Source organism: Corvus hawaiiensis, chromosome 6 (genome assembly GCF_020740725.1).
Source record: "Corvus hawaiiensis isolate bCorHaw1 chromosome 6, bCorHaw1.pri.cur, whole genome shotgun sequence".
NCBI lineage: Eukaryota > Metazoa > Chordata > Aves > Passeriformes > Corvidae > Corvus > Corvus hawaiiensis.
In genome coordinates this window covers 5,040,673-5,054,701 of record NC_063218.1, presented here as the reverse complement: position 1 = coordinate 5,054,701, position 14,029 = coordinate 5,040,673, and the positions used below count along the sequence as shown (strand labels likewise).

At 51.5% G+C, this 14,029-nt stretch overlaps 1 protein-coding gene across 1 annotated transcript; it reads right to left on the bottom strand.

Annotated features, from left to right (window-relative positions):
- Positions 1-8,877: 8,877 nt before the first annotated feature.
- LOC125327056 (inositol 1,4,5-trisphosphate receptor-interacting protein-like 1) lies at positions 8,878-10,389 on the bottom strand. The gene has a single exon (XM_048305970.1). It carries the CDS (start codon positions 10,387-10,389, stop codon positions 8,878-8,880), a length of 1,512 nt encoding a protein of 503 aa, XP_048161927.1.
- Between the last annotated feature and the right edge of the window lie 3,640 nt (positions 10,390-14,029).

The following is a 14,029-nucleotide window of genomic DNA, read 5'->3' as shown; positions in this document are numbered from 1 at the left end:
AGCCACTGTCTCCCCTCCTCTCAGCATCTATTTGCCAACCCATCCAGGCAGCAAAGCCACCACCTGAGCCTGTGTCATCCTCATCACGAGCACAAATTCTCAAAAGCGGCATGAAGAGATGATGGTTCCTACCCCATCACTTTACCCACCCATCTTACCTCTCTGCAGCTGTCTGCTGCCTCTCCAGAGGTTCCTCTCCATGGCCTGGTAAATGCTGTCCTGGCCAAGCACAGATTTGGTCAATGGGCACTGTCTTGCTCCACCTTCATCCCACCACCTTCATGTTTTCTCCTGTGCTGCCTTTTACTTTTCTCATTAACACCTCATCACCCTCTTTGAGTCCTGCCTGGTGGTGGTTGCAAAGATCAAAGCTGGGACTGGCACTCGAGGTTTTAAGGTTGTACCCCGATGGGGAGTAGACTCCCCTGTATATTATTGTGTTTTTCTCTTTGTCCCTCTCCATCCACTGTTGCCTCTGCTCTTAAATCCCAGGCACTCTGGGTGCAGAGAGATGCCCCTTTAGTCTGTATTTATCTCTACCATCACTTATGATGCTGTCCTGGGTGCATTATGAGAGATATTGCCTAAGCCTAGGTGAAAAACAGGGGCCAAAGTCTCTTGGGACCAGCATGGCAGTGATCAGCCTGTATGCTGCAAACTGAGCAGGGAAGGAAGGCTTAAATATCCCAGAACTTTGCAACAACACTGTCCTGTGAAAAATAGGAATATTTTCCATTTTCTTGCCCTGATTTGGTATCAAACCAGGTGTTTAAAAAGCCTGACTTTTCTCTAGGAATGGAAATTTGATTTTCAACCAACCTCTCACTTGCAATCCTTAATCTGTTTTAGAAAGAACTTTTTTTAACCTCTTTTTTTTTTCTTTTTCAGTGCAAACAGACATAATTTCTACACCACCCTTTCTTGTGTACCAACAACACAAGGCATTTACCTTGGCAGACCAGGTGAAACAGTGCCCTGGGGGAAGCTGAATAGGCTGACTAGGTGATGAGTTACAGTGTCTAACACTTCCCAAGTACAATCACAGATTTATGACCACTGACATGACAAAGATTTTGTCTGGTAGTGAGGAGTGATGGCTGATGTCCCTCTAAATGCTTATCATTTCTGGCAGCTTAATTCAATCCTGTTAACAGATGCAACAAAACCGAGAAACATTTCTCCTCCTAGGAGTCCTCACTGGACCAGCAAAGATGGTATTGGCATTATTTCCCTGTTTTCAGGAATTCTTCTTTGAAGTCAGAGGGTGCAGAAATGATCTTCCTAAAAAGAAAATGCCACCAAAGGAGTGTATTATCTTCATATTTGATATTAGGACACCTTGGCAGGAGAACAACCTCCAAAGATGGGTGGTAAGAGGGCACCCTTGGAGAGTTGCTGCAGTTTTCCACTGTGGAGTGATGTATCCCTCATTCAGCATGCAGAGGACTTGGGCTAAAGTCCAACTTGGAGCCTTGCCCTCCTCTTGGGGATTTTGAAGCTTTTCAGACCATTTGAGCAAAACCTCAGATAACTGTGACAGCAAGGGCTTCCAGCCCTGGCCTGTGAGGTGTTCTGGGAGCAGCTCTGCAACACAAGAGTTCTGGCACATGCAAAGGAGGAATCCAGGCATTTCTGACAGGCCTGCAGGCAGCTGGGAGCTCTGCAGGAGATCCCACTTTGCCTGGGTGGCTGCAGTCCTGCAAGAGGGCAGTGTTTTCTCAGCACCCAAGAGAGCAGCAAACTCAATGCCACTGGAGGCAGGTGGAGGGAGAAAGCTCAAGACTTCAAAGCTGCTGTGTGCAGGAGGAGGCTAAAATGTGGGAGATGGTTTTTGATAAGATTAATTCATAGCAGCAATGGACACCTGTGACCTGGAATGATTTTCAGGAAAGATAAAAGTTGTGCATACAGCAGGTCCTCTTGCAGCAGCTGAGCCGTGCTAGTCTCTCATCTGATTTCATGCATCAGGGTGTTATCTTTTTCCTGGGAAAGCCATGGAACTGGGTAGAATTTAAATTATACCCCAGAGAAGCTGGCTCACTTCTCTGACAGAGGTCATAATGAGGGAGTCGGGATTCCAGTTATAGTTCAGCACAGCAGATGTAGCTGGGTTTGCAGATGATAAAAATACAGCCTTGTCTCAGGAATGCTGCAGAAGTGAGGCACGCGTGTGGCTGGATTTTTTTTTCAGAGCTATTGTTTAACTCTGGCTGTACTGTAAAACAGTTGCTCCTATTGGGAAATCAATATTTACAAAGTCAGCAGCAATGAGACATGGGCTGGGTGCCATCCAAGCCCACAGCATGACCTGCTCTGTCGAATGCCCACACCTCAAACTGTGAAAAATGTTACTCCTCTCTCTTTTGGGGTAGGAGTGGCTTTTCATTACCAGCAATGAATACTATTTTATTTTTACTCTGCTCTGTATGTTTTCCAAGGCCAGCTTGCAAGGAAGGAGGCAGCCACTGAAACATGGAAAGCTACACTACATACTACCCCACATCACACACAGCTCACCTCTTCTGATCAGAATTCAGGGCTTGGTGCACAGAATTAGCCACCCGCCCCAAAGGAAAGCAGTTTATCTCAGAAAGCAATCATAAATAACACTTCAAATACTGAACTTCCAACTTGAGCTCCTGCTTGATCTCATCTGTATATCATAGAATCAGAATGGTTTGGTGTTACAGTGGGGATTCTGTAACACAATTTGGGTTGGAAGGGACTTTCAAGACCATTTTGTTCAAACCCCCCTGCCATGAGCACAGACAACTTCCATTTGACCAGGAGGCTTAGAGCCCCATCCAGCCTGGCCTGGAACACTTCCAGGGACAGAAGTGTTACAGGGACCTCCTCAGGGGTTCTGCAACTCCACTCCACCTTCCCCTGGAGGACAAACACCAGTGACCTCCCTTCAAGGAGCAGGTCACTAAGGCTCAGCTCAGCTGGGACTAACACAAACCTGGCAATGTGGTTGTGGACTCGGTGCTTTGCTGTTCCCCAAGGCATTGCCAGTGGAGGAATGCAGTACAGGCAGAGTGGCATGGCCATTCTCACTTTACCTGGTTACTACGATGAGTCCATGTCCTTTTGGATTTGCAACAACACACTTGAAGCTGGCTCTGTAATACTGCCTGGCCCTGTGTTCCCTCCTGTTTGCAGAAGCACAGCTGTATGGAAAATGTTCTGTCTCTAATCTCTATTTACACAGGATGGTGATAAAGAAATTCCTCCACAATCACTTCATCTCTCTTTGGGCTGACACCACCATCTTCGCTCAGCCCAGCTCCAGAGCAGCAACACATGCAAACACGACACAGTGATTTGTGGGCTAGGGAAGGACAGTCATGTGAAAACAACCCCTGTACCAAAGTACCCCTCAAGTCTTGTGCTCAGTTTTGAACCTCTCATGGCAAGAAAGACATTGAGGGGCTGGAGCGAGTCCAGGGAAGGGCAACTGAGCTGGGGAAGGGTCTGGAGAACAAGTCTGATGAGGAGCAGCTGAGGGAGCTGGGGGGATTCAGCCTGAAGAAAAGGAACTCAAGGGGGACCTTCTCACTCTTTACAACTCCCTGACAGGAGGGTGGAGCCAGGTGGGGTGAGTGTCTTCTCCCAGGCAACAATAACAGAGGAAATGGCCTCAAGTTGTATCACAGGAGGTTTAGATTAGGTATTAGGTAAAATTTCTTCACTGAAAGGATAGTCAGATATTGAAACAGGCTGTCCAGGGCAGTGATCGAGTCACTATCCCTGGAGGTGTTCAAAAGGTGTGTGGGTGTGGCATTCTGGAACATGGTTTAGTGGTGGGCTTCACAGTGCTGGGGTAACAGTTGGACTCAATGATCTCAGAGGTCTTTTCCAGCCTAAAGAATATTGTTATTCTAAGTTTTCTGCTGAGCACGACGAGTGAGAATGAGTGAGGTAAGTGTCCTACCAGGCAGGATGATATTGAGAAGAAGGACAGCCCCATCTTCTGGAAGCTGAGGTGGTTGACGCTCTAGCCCAATTTTGGTGCGAGATTTGAAGCAAGAAGCCTGTTTTGGGGTGGGTTTCTGCTGTAAATTCAGCTGGTTGTCTGCAGCAGTGAGGTGCTGCTGGCATATGTGCTGTCCCCACCACGAGCTGGCCTGCTCATGTTAGTAAGCTCTGAGAAAGCTCTGTATGAACTCACCGCCTGGCCCTAAAGGATTGGCAAAACAGGAAACTCTTTCAAAGGTGTCTAAGGACTTGATGTTGACATTTGAATTTCCCTTTCATATCCCTGCAGCATTTTTGTCCAGGAGCTTTATCCCTGCAGTGCAAAGCTGTCATTTATTTGTAGTCAGAGATTTTGTGCTTTTGAAATTAAATCCAAGGCAGACAGAAAATAGAAGTATTCCAAGACACTTTAGTGTATTAGACAAGTGTTAATTAGGGGAAGCTGAGTCTTTCCAGCCCTTGGGGCAAAGCTATCTTGCGTACAGATAATTCAGAAAGAGGCAAAGCCGTTCTGCCTACTGAGATTTTTAGTTCTATACAGTTTGAGGAAAAATCAGAATGTACTCATCAGTGGAAACAGAATTATAACACAGTGAGAATAGCTTAGAAGGGGCTGAAGGGGTCTGAGGCCAATGCAGACTGCATGGCCACAGCTGGGAAAGCAGCATCCTTGCTCAGCCAGGCACACAAGCAAGGAAATGGGCTGAGAAAACATGGCAAGGTTGTTGTGGGAGCTCCTCTGGTCACAGTCCTACCTGTGAAATGGGTTCTGTCTGCTCACAGCCTGTGATCACAGGAGCAGGCAGAGTGTATCTCACCCTCTTCCCAGGAGCGTCTGGGAAACAGCTCCCAAAGAGACAACTGGCAGTGATGGTTATTAAAAAATACACTCGTGAAGCTGCACCCAGAGCTGGCCACATTTTCCTCCCAATTTTTGGCAAATTGTGTACTTGGAAGAACTATGGAAAAGAAATCCACCAAGAATCTATGAATGAAATCCTTTAGGTGAAACTCTATCCCATTTGTTACCCAAGTCAGCAAATGTTAATGCCCTGTCCCTGAATTCAAATTCCCATCAGAGCCATTTTCCCCAGACAATGGCCTTCTTTGCCCTGGTAAGCACAGAAAGTGGGCATTTCCTCAGAGGAAGTTAATTTGGCTCTTTAGACAATCCCTCCACACACACCCGGAAAAAAAAAAGAAGAGCGTGGACAAAACCTTTTCAATAATATGGGAAAGTATTATCAAACAAAACCTTTTCTGCTAAAGGGAAACACTTCCCCATAGCCATTGAGATGCTAAGGACCAACACATTACTTTAATATTACCTTAAATTAAAAAAATGAGATGTCTTTGCATTTAATTTTACCAGTACACATACCTTACATTGAAGTCCTGACTTTATTTTAAAAGAGTGATTAATGCATTTAGCTTTTGGTTCATTTTAAACTTATTTTAGGAATCACAATAAATCACACTTTGGAAGAGCAGAATGATTTATTTCTTAACTACATTTTTGCTTTGAAGTGTCTGTTGGCTGTTAATAAAACAAGTCCTTTTACGTTCTCTTCAAAGTCACAAAACAAATACACGTGGATGCTTTGGGCCAAAGGAGGGGGCTGAAAACCTGTCTGGCAGTGGGAATTTAGCTGAAAGGAGGAAGGGAGCTGCTATCTCACCAGTCTGGGGAAAAGTGCTGCATTTGTTCAGCCAAAACCACTGTGTGTGGAGGCAATGGGAAAGTTGGGAATGGGTCTGCAGACATCCTGATTTAGAGGGTGGAGTCTTGGGCAATGAACATTACATTTTATTAGAAAACCACTAGTGTTTTCACAGCCCAGATTTCATAAACCTAGTATCTGTCTGACTGAATGTTAAGTACCTTACAGCCCTGCACGCAGTGTTTGCTTAGTGGTGAATACTGCAGTCTCTGTGTCCAACTCACAGCTGCTTTTACAGTGTGTCTAGAAACACTCGTGCCTCGGGGACAGGGAGAAACATGTAGGCTCAGATTAGCAAATTGCCAGCTGACAGAGCTGGGCGGCCACCCTCGGAAGCCACGGGCTCAGGCTGACTGAGGATGAGCCTGAAGTGCTCAGGAGTGCGATTTTTTACAAAGACCACAGTCAGAGCAGAATGCTGAACTCAGGTGCTGATGCCCTGGACCACTGAAGTAGTGCAAAAGTCCCTTCACCCTCGGGGAAGCATTTCACCAGGGCAGCCGGGCTGTGACTGCAGCCCTGTGTCCCCCTCTCGCTGTGCCCGGCACTGCCGGCCCTGCTGCCCTGCTCCCGGAGCCCCGTCCCCGGGCAGAGCCGTTCCCTCGCCGGGCGCAGCCGGCTGTGCCTGGGCAGCGGCCTCAGCCGAGCGGGGATGCAGAGCTGCGGGAGCCCACGGCTCTGTGCCGGCCGCACACCGGAGCTCCCTGCTCCAGCTGGCAGCGCCTCAGCGCCCTGTGCCCTCCCGCCCCGACAGCCGCGCCAGGCCCTGCCCGCTGCCCTCATGGTGCCACTCCTGGCCCCACTGCTCTCCAAGGGCTTCTCCGGGGGCACCTTCCTGCGGCCTTTCCGTCCCTGCATGAGGCCCACCAGCAACCCGCAGAGGGGCTGATTCCAAGGGCCTGGAGGCCCAGCACCAGGGGCAGAGGCTTCCCGCTGACAGAGGGAGGGGTTAGGCTGGACATGTGGAAGAACTTCTTGGCTCTGAGGCTGCTGAGGCCCTGGCCCACGCTGCCCACAGAAGCTGTGGCTGCCCCATCCCTGGCAGTGTTCCAGGCCAGCTTGGATGGGGCTTGGAGCAACCTGGCCTAGTGGAAGGCGTCCCCAACCCTCGGCAGGGTTGGAACAAGATGATGTTTAAGGGAGCCTTCCAACCAAGCCCTTGTGTGATTCTGTGATCACAGGGCCTGGGGACAGCTGGGCTTAATTTCTGATTAGAACCAGTTCAGCCCTGTAAGTTTGGTTGAGTTCAAGGAGACTCTTCACGAGCCCACACTCCCAGAGCATGAGATTTACCAATGCTCTGGGTCTGGCTGAGATCAACAAAGTCTTGCACGATCCAGATTCTGCAATATTGCATTTTATTGAAGCAACAGCAAACCAGTTTCTGGCTTGCCCCTCATAAATGCACTGACTATAGAGCATTAATAGGGGCCACGAGGGATAGTGACACTAAGTACGTATACTATATATATATGTATATACAATATCTTGTAAATTTTATATTGTTAATGTTTAAATATAATTACCTATTAAAATATTGATCATTATTTTTATCATGATGTAATAATTAGATATTTTGTGTCTTTGATATTATTTACACTGGTATATGCTTTTGTTTTATTATATTTACTATTATAGATGATTATCAATAAACTTTATAATATATAATATGTCTACTCTATGTCTTTATATCTATGAAATAAAAATCTAGATTCTTATGGATTCAAAGTTTCAGGTCAGCACCAACAGAGTTGGTCCAATGCTGACCTAAAGGTGTCCCTTCTGGGGACAAGGACAGGCACCGTCCCCTGACCGATGGCGGGCAAGCAGTGCCGATTGTTCCTCTCGGTCTTTTTTTCCCTGTTTCTTTCTTCTTTTTCTGTCCCACATTCCTGCTTCTTTTACACTCTGATTTTTGGCCCTTCCCAAAGGCCAGGAACAGTTGCATGCTACCGGTGGGGTTTGGTGACTTTGGCCATGCACGTAAGGCATGTGCTCTCTTCATGCGTGTTCTCGGGAGTGGGAAGTTCATATGCAAGTGGAGCTCGATGTGGATCTGTGTGACCTTTTTTGGAAAAGGAAGTGATACAGGGAGGTAGAATAAACCCTCCCGTAGCCCTCCACCTGCTGAGGCAGCAGGAGAGGCTGTGGGACCTCTGCCAGAGTCTTTGCACGCATCCTCTTCTCCTTAAAGGTGCAGATTCGTAACCCAGCTTGTTCTGTGCAGGGGAGTGAGGCCAACGGTGCTAGAGAGGTGCAGGGGCTCTTCTGGGCCTCAGGGAAACAACCCGGCGCCGAGAGGCCTCTGCTTCACTCCGGACGTCATTCTGTACTTGAGCCTTGCTGGAGCCAGGGGCCACATAGGTGAGAGGCCCAGCTCCTGTTTTTCTCAACCAGCCCCGTCAATTCTTCACTGACTTCCAGCAAGTCTGCAGCACATCTGGCGTTCAGCGCAGTGACCGAGCACTGGAGCACATTGCCCAGAGGTTGTGGAGTCTCCCTCGCCGGAGATAGTCAAGAACCGTCCGGATGCAGTGCTTTGCAATGCGCAGCAGGAAGAGCCTGCTGGAGCACCCCTGGACAAGATGATCTCACTGGTGGTCCTTTCAAATGTGAACTCACCTGGGATTCTGGGATCGGCATCTTTGCACAAGGTGAAGCTCTCAGAGGGAAAATGGACTCTAAGACAGAGCTGGGGGCAGTCACAGTCCAGGTGGCAATGGGACTCTCTCTCACAAGGCCCCTGGCCACGGCCTCTTCAGCCTCATCGGCTTTGACTCCCCGAGCGTGCTTTTGCTCTAGAGGACAGGTGTGGCAGCAACTCCCAGGGCCGACTGAGCAGAGCCTTCTCCATGTTCTGCACGCTGAGGCCTGTGTCAGCTCCTCCCTGAGGAGTAGATTCTGCACACAGACCCCAGAGAACACAAAAAGGAATGGCAGGATTTGCTCTTGCGTGCTCCCCGATCTGTGTAGCCAACCTGGTCATCACTGGATGCAGTGCTGAGGAGACTGTTGGGACGACACTGCTGCTGCTGCTGTCGATGGCAGAGTGCTGCTGCACAGCGCTTTCCCTTCCCTCTCTGTATCCCGCACTCTCCCCTCTTTTCCCCTGTACTATCAGGTGGTTCTCTGCTGCCAGCTGCCAGTCCCACAAGCACAGCTCTGTGCTTGAGCCCCGCTAAAAATGGCCATAGGCCAGCACTCTTGCCAGGCACTGGCGCAGATCGAGGTAGGCCTCCATTGCCTGGGAATGGGCGGCCGGATCCTGCGCCAGGTAGCGGAGGAGGTTGTGTGGCTCAGCCATTCGTACGTCTGGGGGCAGACTGATCTCCTCTGGAAGCCTCTGGTTGCCCACAATAAAATGCAAAAGGTGTTTCTCTTCCAGGGATAAGCGCAGCTGCTCCAGGATATCCGAGAGCTGAAGCACAAAATATCTCCTGTGCCACTGTGTCAGCGGTACGGTGTTCAGCAGGCGCATGACAATGGTCTTCACGCAATAGATGGAGAAGTCCTTGCGCGGAAGAACACCGGCCAAGAGCTGCAGGCATTTGAGGTGTGAGCTGTCCTGGGGGGCCTGCCTGGCCATGTGCCTGAAGAACTTTGTCTCTGCCACGGTGTAGGTCTCAGGCCACATTGTGCTTGGGGTGTGGGCCCCCTGAGGCCGGCTGCTGACAAAGATGTCTGAGGTGCCTTTCCGCACCCCGAACAGCACCTTCACCCAGAAGCTTCCTTGGTCGTTGGTCAGCCTGAGTTTGCAGGAGCGTTTGGAGGGCAGCAGCACTAAACGCCAGCTGCGTGACTGGGGCAAACGCCACCACTTTGCTCTCACCAGTTGGCACAACCAGCGGGCAGTTTTCCGCACGTCGAGGTAGGCGCCGGTGCACAGGGTGTCTAGGAGGTTGGGCTGCCGACTCCTCCTCCTAACCTCCTCGGGGTGGTGCAGGAAGCACAGCAGGTTCGCACCCTGCTGCTCCCTCGGGCAGCTGCACTCCAGCTGCACACGGACACGGAAGTTCCTGCCGGGCCTCTGCTCCTCAGTGTCATGCTCCAGGTGGAAGGTGTGCCCTCGGGGAGGAGTCATGGGCACGAGCACGCGGTACACAACTTCCTCCTCACGGGCTGTCCAACCTTCAAAGGCACTGCCCACTCCGATGGCTCGTTGCAGCACCGGCAAGAAAGTGCCATTCAAGGCACGCCTGAGGACAGTTATGAAGTTGTCCATCAGGGCCGTTGTCCTCCTGCAGCCTGTCTGCAGGTCCTGTACAGGCCACTGTATACGCTCCTCTAGAAGCCATCTCAGATCATATTCCCATGTCTGGTCCCCTTCCTCTTCGTCTTCCTCTTCCTCCTTCTCCTTTTCCTCCTCCTCCTCCTCCTCCACACTGATCTGTGCCTGACGGCTTCTTTTCCTCCAGAAAAACCATAGGGCCGAGAGAAGGAGCAGGAGCCCAGCAATGGCCCAGATCTGCCAGTGCTGCAAGGCAGACCAGAGCAGCTCTCGCCAGGCCCCTCTACTCTGCTTCAGGGTGAGCTGCTCCACTTCCCACTCCAGAAGAATCCTCTCCACTTCCTGGCTCATCGCACGCGCCTCCATGCGCAGACGCATCGCCTCGTCCAAACCATCACCCACGGGCTGCAGGTAGTGGACTAGGCTTTGCAAGAGCAAGAACCAGAATGCCAAGGAACCCATGGTCTGCGGGCGGATGGAGAGAAGGCCTTGAGTGGGGCGGGGAGGGAGGCAGCCGGCAGTGGGGGCAGCAGGGATGGGAATGACAGGGGCCTGGGGCCAGGAAGGACAGGGCCCCAGAGAGCTGGCAGGCAGCAAGGCCTGTCCCGCTGCCCCAGCAGCAGCAGCAGCAGCAGCAGCAGCACCGTGCCCTGGCCAAGGCTCTCCCGTGAGGGGCTGTCCCTGCCCTGTGCAGCCGGAGAACCCTCCCCTGGGTGCAGCGTTTCTGCCCCAGCCCTTGTCCCCAGCCCAGCCTCCCCGCCACGTGTGCACTCACCGCTTGCCCAAGCAATACAGGGCCAGCGTTACCTGCTGGGGCCTTTGGTAGCTGCCCCCATTGTGACACATCGCCCGTGATGTCACAGGAGCCACAGCACATCACAGCCAGGCCAGCCCCACCCTTTGTGCCCAGCCCAGCTCAGCCACTCCGAGTGGCCCTGGTGAACTGCTTAAGGCTGCTTTTGAGTGAATCTTCTTCTAAGAACTTCCCTTGCTCTTTCTTTTGTCTTTCTTATCAGCTGCCCTCCATTGCCAGTCTCATAGATACCCATGTTGGAAGGCACCCTCGAGGATCATTGAGTCTGAGCCTTGACTCCACACTGGTTGAGCCACACTTAAATCTCTGAGTTGTCGAGATCGAAAAAGACCCTGAAGATCTCACAGTCCAGCTGCAAACTTAACACTGCCTACTCCACCAATCAGCCAGCTCCCCAAATGCCACATCCACACAACGTTTAAACCTTTCTGAGGTGCTGACTCAGCCATTTCCCTGGGCAGCCTGTTTGCAAGCTTGAGATCCTCTTTATTGAAGGAATATTTCCTACAGATCCAATCTAAAGCTCCCGCGGTGCAACTTGAGGTCATTTCCTCTGCTCGCATTGCTTGTTCCCTGGGCTAATAGAATGACCCCCACCTAGCTACAACCTCCCTTCAGGGACCACCTGCACTGTGTCAGGAGCTTGGGCTGTGAAAGCAGCTCCTTGCAGAAGAGAGAAAGGTGATGCTTTTGCACTGGCGTTCCTATGATCCAGTGGGACCAAACGGGTTGTCGCTGGGCAGGAGAGTTTCAGGCTGCCAGGAAGCGTTTCCATGTGAGGAGAACCCTTCTGCCAAATACATCAACCAAGGGAATCCACGCCCTTCCAAGCAGAAGGAAAAAATCGGAATTTTCCTTGTAGAAAATGGAAAGGTTTGGAGTGCAAGTCAGTGCTGGAATGTGCCCGCATGTCCGTGTGGATTTTGCTAACCTGCAAGGCCAGACTGGGAAGATGGGATCCCTGCACCCAAAGGTTATGCTGCAGCCAAAAAGGGTATTACGTAAAAGAATGAAAGTTGTTGGTTCTGTCCTCTGTTTGCTGTTATCTGTGGCTTGGGTTTGTTCCGGTGGATCTGTTGGCTGTTGCTGAGAGCTGGGAGAGGGGCAGGGCTGAAGAGCTGACCGAAAAAGGAAGGCGGATGAGAGGGGAGGGGACAGAAAAGGAAGCGGTGCTTAGAGAATGGAAGTTCCCGAGAAGCCGTCCCATGGGAAACGGGACAGGGACCTCCCCCGGCTGCGAAAGGGTAGAAAAAGCAGCAGTTTTGTTGGAGGGGGTGTGTGCTCGGCTCAGCTGACTCGTTACAAATAACCAGTTTGCTCTTGCTTCCAAGAATTTGTCCGCACTCCAATGCATGGGAAAGTAACAAGTGGAAGGCTAGAGAAGAACACGGCTTGTGCTCCTGATGCCTTCAACGCTCAGCGCAAGGAGCTTGAGTGTGGGCCGGCTTCTCCTTGAGGACGCGTCCATCCGTGCTGGCTGAAGCCCCGTCCCCCTTCTGGCTGGGTTCCCCTTGCAGAGCCTCAGCCCCGTTGTGTCCGGGCCCCTGGGGAGGTGGGAAAGTGCCGGGGAGAGGTGCGTGCCGTGTAAACATTGCCCCTGTCTGGTGCCCCTGGGGAGGTGCGTGCGGTGCCGGCGGTGCCCCTGTCCCTTATGTCCCCGTGTTCAGGTGGGCGCAGAGAGGACGGGGGCTCCTGCCTGCCCCGCGTCCTGTCTGCCTGCGGGGCCTGTGCCAGGGCAGCCGGGCTATGACTGCAGCCCTGTGTCCCCCTCTCGCTGTGCCCGGCACTGCCGGCCCTGCTGCCCTGCTCCCGGAGCCCCGTCCCCGGGCAGAGCCGTTCCCTCGCCGGGCGCAGCCGGCTGTGCCTGGGCAGCGGCCTCAGCCGAGCGGGGATGCAGAGCTGCGGGAGCCCACGGCTCTGTGCCGGCCGCACACCGGAGCTCCCTGCTCCAGCTGGCAGCGCCTCAGCGCCCTGTGCCCTCCCGCCCCGACAGCCGCGCCAGGCCCTGCCCGCTGCCCTCATGGTGCCACTCCTGGCCCCACTGCTCTCCAAGGGCTTCTCCGGGGGCACCTTCCTGCGGCCTTTCCGTCCCTGCATGAGGCCCACCAGCAACCCGCAGAGGGGCTGATTCCAAGGGCCTGGAGGCCCAGCACCAGGGGCAGAGGCTTCCCGCTGACAGAGGGAGGGGTTAGGCTGGACATGTGGAAGAACTTCTTGGCTCTGAGGCTGCTGAGGCCCTGGCCCACGCTGCCCACAGAAGCTGTGGCTGCCCCATCCCTGGCAGTGTTCCAGGCCAGCTTGGATGGGGCTTGGAGCAACCTGGCCTAGTGGAAGGCGTCCCTGCCCTCGGCAGCAGGGTTGGAACAAGATGATGTTTAAGGGAGCCTTCCAAGCCAAGCCCTTGTGTGATTCTGTGATCACAGGGCCTGGGGACAGCTGGGCTTAATTTCTGATTAGAACCAGTTCAGCCCTGTAGTTTGGTTGAGTTCAAGGAGACTCTTCACGAGCCCACACTCCCAGAGCATGAGATTTACCAATGCTCTCTGGTCTGGCTGAGATCAACAAAGTCTTGCACGATCCAGATTCTGCAATATTGCATTTTATTGAAGCAACAGCAAACCAGTTTCTGGCTTGCCCCTCATAAATGCACTGACTATAGAGCATTAATAGGGGCCACGAGGGATAGTGACACTAAGTACGTATACTATATATATATATGTATATACAATATCTTGTAAATTTTATATTGTTAATGTTTAAATATAATTACCTATTAAAATATTGATCATTATTTTTATCATGATGTAATAATTAGATATTTTGTGTCTTTGATATTATTTACACTGGTATATGCTTTTGTTTTATTATATTTACTATTATAGATGATTATCAATAAACTTTATAATATATAATATGTCTACTCTATGTCTTTATATCTATGAAATAAAAATCTAGATTCTTATGGATTCAAAGTTTCAGGTCAGCGCCAACCGAGTTGGTCCAATGCTGACCTAAAGGTGTCCCTTCTGGGGACAAGGACAGGCACCGTCCCCTGACCGATGGCGGGCAAGCAGCGCTGATTGGTCCTCTCGGTCTTTTTTTCCCTGTTTCTTTCTTCTTTTTCTGTCCCACATTCCTGCTTCTTTTACACTCTGATTTTTGGCCCTTCCCAAAGGCCAGGAACAGTTGCATGCTACCAGTGGGGGTTGGTGACTTTGGCCATGCACGTAAGGCATGTGCTCTCTTCATGCGTGTTCTCGCGAGTGGGAAGTTCATATGCAAGTGGAG